Source organism: Acinonyx jubatus, chromosome B3 (genome assembly GCF_027475565.1).
Source record: "Acinonyx jubatus isolate Ajub_Pintada_27869175 chromosome B3, VMU_Ajub_asm_v1.0, whole genome shotgun sequence".
In the NCBI taxonomy this organism is placed as follows: Eukaryota; Metazoa; Chordata; class Mammalia; order Carnivora; family Felidae; genus Acinonyx; species Acinonyx jubatus.
In genome coordinates this window covers 135,765,887-135,773,037 of record NC_069386.1, presented here as the reverse complement: position 1 = coordinate 135,773,037, position 7,151 = coordinate 135,765,887, and the positions used below count along the sequence as shown (strand labels likewise).

General features: G+C 54.8%; 1 protein-coding gene across 1 annotated transcript; it reads left to right on the top strand.

Moving 5' to 3' along the window:
• Window positions 1-760: 760 nt before the first annotated feature.
• TCL1A (TCL1 family AKT coactivator A) lies at window positions 761-3,736 on the top strand. Its single transcript, XM_015069113.3, has 3 exons — window positions 761-930; window positions 3,095-3,265; window positions 3,680-3,736. Exons 1-3 carry the CDS (start codon window positions 811-813, stop codon window positions 3,734-3,736), a joined length of 348 nt encoding a protein of 115 aa, XP_014924599.1. The 5' UTR covers window positions 761-810.
• Window positions 3,737-7,151: the final 3,415 nt, after the last annotated feature.

Below are 7,151 nucleotides of genomic sequence, written 5' to 3'. Positions count from 1 at the left end.
AGTGAACGATGTGTTCACTAACGAATTCAAAGCCTATAAAGGGAAAAACCCATGTTTCTTCACCGCCCTGTTTCACAATAGCTATTAGATGACCACACCGTCATCAAAGCGGTGGAAAATGTCCGTGGGAGGGGGACCGGGGCTTCAAGAGTTGCACTTGGCCAAGGCAATTGATTCCGACACCCCATCCACAGGCTGAAGGTGATGCCGTGAACCTGGGAAAGTCCAGGCCTGGTTCTGGCTGCCATGGGTCTGTTCTGATCCCAGAAGATGTGGAGGGGGTCCTGGCTCTGGGTTGCCTGGCGTCGACTGTGAGTTCCCAGCAGAGGCCTGGCGTCTCTGTCTGAGTATGACTTGACCAGCCACACACAGAGCCCGACTCGGACAGTAGGGTCTGGGCGTCCTGGGGAGCAGAGGACGCCGGCACCTCCTGACAGAGAAAAGGCCAAAGGCCACAGGCAGGGGTGCCTCCCCAGCAGTGGGGAGTGGGGGCTGGCTGGCTGGGGGCCTGGAGAAAGCCCCGCGTCCACCGAGCTGGGTCTGCGCTCCTAGACGGTGCCGGAGTCCCAGGGCGCAGGGCCAGCTCCCGAGCATTTCCTGCCAGTCGCCCCGCCCATCCCATCTCGCTCTCCGCCCACGCCGCCTCGCCCTCCTCCCCGCTTCGCGCCCTGCTCCGCGCAGCCCGCCCCCGCCCTCCTCCCGCCCCGCCGCTGGGGGGCGCCCGCGCGCCGCCCCCGCTATAAAGCGACGGGCCAGCGTCCCGCGCACCAGCGAGTGGGTTCCAGAGACGCCTAGGACGCCCTGGGAGCCATGGGCGAGCTCCCGTTCTTCAGGGCGCGCACGGCCTTGCACCCGGACCACCTGTGGATCTGGGAAAGGTCCGTGTACGTGGACGAGAACCAGCGTACGTGGCTGCCCATAATCATCGAGGTACAGCCGCCCTGGGGCAGGCGGGGCTGGGCGTGGGCGGCCGCGTCCACGCGGGTTTCTCTGCGGAGTGCGCTGGGCCACGTGGGGGGCCTGCCTTGGAGTTTGGGGTGTTTCGTGCCTCCTCTGTAGTGGCATTTATTTAGTTTTTTTGCCTTTTTAAAAAATGTACCTATATGTACTTTTATTTTAAAAAATTGGGGGGGGGGGCACCTGGGTGGCTCGGTTAAGTGTCAGACTTGGGCTCAGGTCATGATCTGACGGTTTGTGAGTTGGAGCCCCACATCCGACCCTGTGTTGACAGCTCAGAGCCTGGAGCCTGCTTTGGATTTTGCGTCCCCATCTCTCTCTGCCCCTCCTCTGCTAGTGCTCTGTCTCTCTCTCTCTCTCTCAAAAATAAACATAAAAAAAATTAAAAAAAATTTTTATGAATATATAGAACTTACCAAACTCAACACTCGAAAAACAAATAATCCAGTGAAGAAATGGGCAGAGGACATGAATAGACACCTATGTGTCCTTTAAAAAATCAAGTTAAATATTTACTTTTTTTAAAGTCAGGTATTTGTAGAATATCCTTTTTTTTTTTCAGCCTCTGCTTGGGGAAGATCTTCTTAAACATACCGCCCAAACCACAAACCAGAGTTTTTCACATAATCATTGTAAGTTCTGCATGAAGCATAACCCACTAGCAAACCGTGGGGCAGGGTTTGCTTCCGTGTAATTGAGAGCATTCTTAATATGTAAAGATTTACTTAAATCAATAAGAAAAAGATGAAGAAGGAAACTAAAAGTGGTTGAAGGATACAGAAAACTCTATACTAACACAGCAAGAATGGTGATTTCCACTTACATCTTGCAGGATGATCTGAATTATGTCTTAACAATTCTAATTTATTTCATAGATGGAAAATTGTTAAAAATATTTCCACTCTGGAGAGAGAGTCATTGAATAAGCATAAGGGCCTGGTTTATATGCCAAGCACGATTCTAGACTGTTGAGGGTTTGCAGTGAATGTGATAAAATCCTACCACTTGTGAAGCTAACACTGGGCTGGGGTGAAGGACAATGAAGTAATTGAGGCTGGTGGTAAGTTGTGTCGGATGAGAGGCAGTAACTAGTGGTGTGGGGTCTTCAGGCAAGACCCTGCAAGAGTATTCATTCTCGTTTGCCTGTCATTTTAGTTGAAACCTTTGCAAACCACAGTTTTAGGCCTGCCTGCCTCGTGTGTATTTCAGAGAGTTGGATTTCCCTGAAATTTGTCCCTCTAGATGTAACATTTGTGCAGAGAGCTATCTGAAAGAAAGAGTACGAGCCCTGTGTCGATCTAGCTGAGAATGTTCCAGGCAGAGGACAACAGATACAAGAGATTACTGGGAATGTGGCATGTCCCCGAAATAGCGAGGAGGCCTTTGTGGCTGGAACAGGGTGGAGGGTGAGGGGCAAAATGGGAGATGGGGGAGGCAGGGACCCAGATAGTGAAGGTTTCAGGTGCTTCTGCCCATAATGAGAAGCCACTGGAGGGCATCGAGCAGGGGAGTGACGTTTTAGATGCACACCCTGGCTGTCGTGTGGGGATCTGGTTGTGGGGCACATGATCAACCAGGCAGCAAGTTAGATTTATTGCAATAGATGGGCAGTGGTGGAGGTGGGGAAAAGTGGTCTATCACCTGATTGTGGGGTCCGGGGATATGTGTCTCTCGATTTCCGCTCAGGTCATTATCTCACTGTTTGTGAGTTGGAGCCCCGTGTCGGGCTCTGTGCTGACAACACGGATTCTGCTTGGGATTCTCTCTTCTCCCTCTGCCTCTCTCTGTGTCACTAACTGCCCCCCCCCAATAAATAAATATTAATAAAAAATAAAAGGAGCTCTATGACAAAATAAAAAAAACAAACAAAGAAAATCCCAGAGCAGCTGAACTAAGGAAGTTCAAGGACAAACTCTCAGTTTGTTGTGTGGCCCTGTCTCGGTGTCCAGACACACGTGACCGCTGGTCGTCTGGCCTGGCCAGAGTCCGCGAGAGGAGCATGCGTGGCTCAAGGGAACAGCGGTCACAGGCAGTTCAGATGCTGGCGAGGCTGTGAGGGTGGCAGGAAGGACTCTGGTCACCTGTGGGCCCGGGAGCCTGGGCCCTGAAGGTGTGCCCGGCCTTCCCTCCTCTTCAGATGGAGAGTAGCCTCCAAGTACTCATGCGGCAGGAAGATGTACTCCTGGGGGAGGCTGTGTGCCCCGGCCTGCTAGCCCCCGGCCTGCTGCCCTCCATGTGGCAGCTCTACCCTGGAAGACGATACCGAGGCTCAGACTCCAGTTTCTGGCGCATCGTGTACCACATCGAGGCAAGTGTGTCCCTTCTCCCGGGACCATCGGGTGGCCTTGGGTGGCCCTGCACCCCCTCCCCCATGTCTGGCCTCCGTTCCCTCCAGCTCTGCAGCAAAAACTAAAAATAACAAGGGCAGGAGCTTACAGCTGCAGGATTTTAAAGGACTGGATGAGAGAGATGTTAGAAGAAGATGAATGACTGGGGCCACCCGCTGAGGTCCAACAGAAGCCCCCTCGGCTGCAGGGGGTCAGGGAGCCTCTCCGGAGGGCAGTCGGGGTGAAGGCCTGGTGGGGAGGAGGGGCTCCTAGGATCCCTCGCCCCCAAGCAGGTTCCTGCCTCCCGTTCCAAACTACCGGGAGACCCAGAGCCAGGAAGAGAAGGATGGAAGGATGCCCAGGGCTCTGGCCATTGGTCCCCTTCTTTCATGCAGTTCAGTGGCACGGAGGAGATGCTCCTTGAGCAGCTGCCGGACCCGGAGTATGAGTGACGAGGTAAGTACCTTTGGGGCGTGAGACCTGTTAGTCTGGAGTGACCAGGTCGGGGAGAAGGAGCAGCCTTTTCACCACGAAGGCAGTGCTGACTTCCACCCCGACCATACTGCCCTCTGAGGGTCTCGGGGGCAGGGGTGGGGGGGGCTCTCCCCTCTGCCACCTCGGAGACTAATAATTTTTGGGCAGCCCCCTTACTGCACATCTGTACCGCGCCTCACAGGTTACGGGCATTGTAGATTATCACGCCAACTGCGCCGGGGATCGTTTGACTCGATAGGTCACCAGAATGAGCTTCGAGGAAGTACAGTAACTTCTTAGGTCCCAGAGCCATGTTCCAAATCCAGGCATTCCATCACCGGGCCCCTCGCTGTGGTCAGAGTCTGCCCCTGCGAGGCCTCAGCTCCGGGGACCCGCGCTCACCTCCAGGCTCCCAGTCCAGAACTGCCCCCGCTGGCTCTGCCTCTGTCCCCCCCCCCCCCAAAAACCTCCCTCCACCCCACCTCCGGCCCGCCCTTCAACTCTACCAGGTCCTGCCCTTTGCCTTTGACTGTGTCTTCTCTCATCCTCTCTTGGTCCAGGCCCCACGGCTCCTGTCTCCTCCTGTCCCCAAGTGCTGCAGGCCTGCAGTGGGGATGTTCATGCTTGCACTCACCCTCGTGTGCCAGCCCTGTGTGTTCTGTTCTGTGCCCCCCACCCCCCGCCCCGGCCCGGGAGAGAATGAGAGGCAGGAGACGAGCCTGCCTGCGGCCCCGTCCAGGTGCCCTGGCTGTCCTGCCCTCTGGCTTTCTCCTGGTGGGTTTTGGCCTCTCTCTTCATTCTGCCGCTCTCGGTAACTAGTGTTGTGGGGCTGCGTACCCCGGGCTGCTTCTCACTCTGTTCCCTCAGCTCCGTGTGCCTCTGGCTGCCAGGGAGCGGAGCCGACTCACTCGAGCCCGGGCCAGGCCGTGGGGCCCCTGGACCAGCTGTCTCACATGGTGCCCGTGACCGTGCTACAGAAGCGCCCCCCCCCCCCCAGCCCAAGCAGGCTGAGGTGCGGTTCCCAGGAAGGCCTGAGAGGAGCCCAGGTCTGCGCCCAGGACGTCAGCAATCCACATCTCGTGATGTAGCAGGAGGCCAAGCAAGCGAGCGCTGTGGACGGGCCCTCAGGCTGCCCATCTGTCCAAGGACGGAGCTTGAAGTTGCCCCTTTTTAATGGTGCGCACACACCTGGGATGTCATGAAGTCGTATGTAGTGTGAACACTTTGTAATGTGGATTACATGTGAAACAGTTCATCTGCCTCGGTGCTGACCCAGCTCCTATCCCTTCACCTCGATTCTAGGGGAGAGAAGCGAGAACAGGCAGTCACCAAGTAAGTTTTGGAAGGGAAAGAAGACTCATGAATTTAGTGTGTTTCTTTTACATTGGTGACAAGGCTGGGTTGAATGATTGATTGGCATATACTCCAAATGCTCAAAACCCCAGTGTTCTCGGAGGCCCGCTTTGAGAACCATTGGGGTAAGTGACCTCAGAAGGTCTTTGTTGGTGTTCCAGACCCCTCTGTCTGGTCCCCCGGCCAGTCATCTCCACCCCCCCCCCCCCCCACCTGGCTCTGGCACTCACCAGGCTCTGTCCTTACATGTGTACCTCCGGTGCCAGTAGGAGACCCTCCTCCCTGCCTGAAACTGTGCCCAGCCGCCCAGGCCTCAGCCACAGTCCCCTCCCTGCCTCTCATGCTCCGTGCTCACAGCCCAGCCCACCCCAGGCCCTGTCTCTGCTGCTTCCTTTGCCAAGATTAGCTGCCCGCCGCCTCTACCCTCTGAGAGGGTAAACGGCCTCCAGTGTCGCAGAGGGAGGCCTTCCAGTAGAAGGCATCCATCCCATGTGGAGTACTGGTGGTCCCCACTCGTATGCGACTGTAGTCACAGGCGCGAACAGAATGATAGACGTGTTGTTAAGTATCCAATAAGCAAATTATATAAGAAAAGTACTGCTTCTCCGATTTTGTTTTCCTGGATCCCAGTCTTGGCACTGGACAGATAAACGTCGGGTACTACGTGTGACAGGGTCTCTGTCTCTTGTGATTTTAAACCCGTTGCCCTGCACGGTGCTTGGTGATGTGAGAGCTTGGTGGATTAGAGCTATTACTAGACAAGACTCTGGTCAGTAGGGACAGGGCATCAGGATATCAGGACAGGAGGAATGTTGGAGATCAGCCAGTTGTCTCACTTTTAGGAGCAGGCCCAGGAGGAGGAAAGTTCTCATCTGGGGTTGAATGTTTGTGCCTCCCTCCGTCGCCCAGATTCATGTCGATGCCTTAACCTCCAATGTGTGTATTCAGAGATGGGGCCTTTGGGAGGCAGTTAGGGTAAGATGAGGTCCTGAAGGTGTCGCCCCAGGATGGAATTGGTGCCCTTCTAAGAAGAGGAGGACCGAGAAAGAGCTCTCTCCGTGCACGCGCGCCAAGGAAAGGCCAAGTGAGGACACGGTGAGAAGACAACAGTCTGCCAGCCGGGAAGAAGGTTCTCAATAGACAAGGAATCTGCCGGCACCTCCGTGTTGGACGTCCCAGCCTACAGAACCTTGAGAAATAAACGTCTGTTATTGAAGCCACCCAGTCTCTGGTATTTTGTTACAATGGCCCAAGCGGACTGACAGTTCTTGCTCAAAATCCTTTTGTTTCTGAAAAGCGTGACCAGCCCTGTGAACTCTGCCGGGTGCTACAGATACAGCCGTGAACAGGACGAAGGCCCTGCTCTCACGCACTGCTCATTCCAGAAAAAGACAAACGAGAAGCTCGGGCTGTGCCCAGTCCTACAAAGAAAATAGAGTAGGATAGCCTGACGGTGAGTTGGGTCAGATGGTGAAGAGATGGCCGTCTCTGGGGGTGGCCTCTAAGATTGGACCTTGAAGATGAGAGCGAGCTAGGCTCTTAAGCCAGGGAAGAGAGTTCCAGGGAGAGGAAATGGCGAGTCCCGTGCAGGTTTCATTTTCTGTGGACATTAGAAATGGCAAGAGGGTTGCTTCTCATTAAAAGAGATGCTGTTTTATAAGAATAAGTGGCCCCAGTGCGTTAACCGTAAACACGGCGCAGAATTGCAGGTTTCCACAGCAAGAGTGACTTCGGGCTTTGGCTGAAACAGCTGAGTGGACCGTGGTGCTACTGCTTGAGGTGCAGATGTGGCCTGGAGATGTGGCTAGGGCAAAGGGAGAGAGACCAGGAGTGCTGTCTTAGCCGTGCTGAGTTTGAGATGTCTGGGATACCTCCAGTTGGAGTTGTTGCCCACATCTAGAGCTTACCCAGGACTAACAGCATAAATTGAGGAGTCATTAAAAATATACAAATGACCATTAAAGCCGGGGCCTGACTGGGCTCACTTACGGAGACGTGGCGGTGCCTGTGGAAGCGGGAGGAGAACGTGTTTCAAGAAGG

Coding starts and splice junctions, on each gene's coding strand:
- TCL1A (XM_015069113.3), top strand. CDS start 811: ATGGGCGAGCTCCCGTTCTTCAGGGCGCGCACGGCCTTGCACCCGGAC. Junction 931..3,094: donor GGCTGCCCATAATCATCGAG/GTACAGCCGCCC, acceptor CCTCCTCTTCAG/ATGGAGAGTAGCCTCCAAGT. Junction 3,266..3,679: donor GCATCGTGTACCACATCGAG/GCAAGTGTGTCC, acceptor TCTTTCATGCAG/TTCAGTGGCACGGAGGAGAT.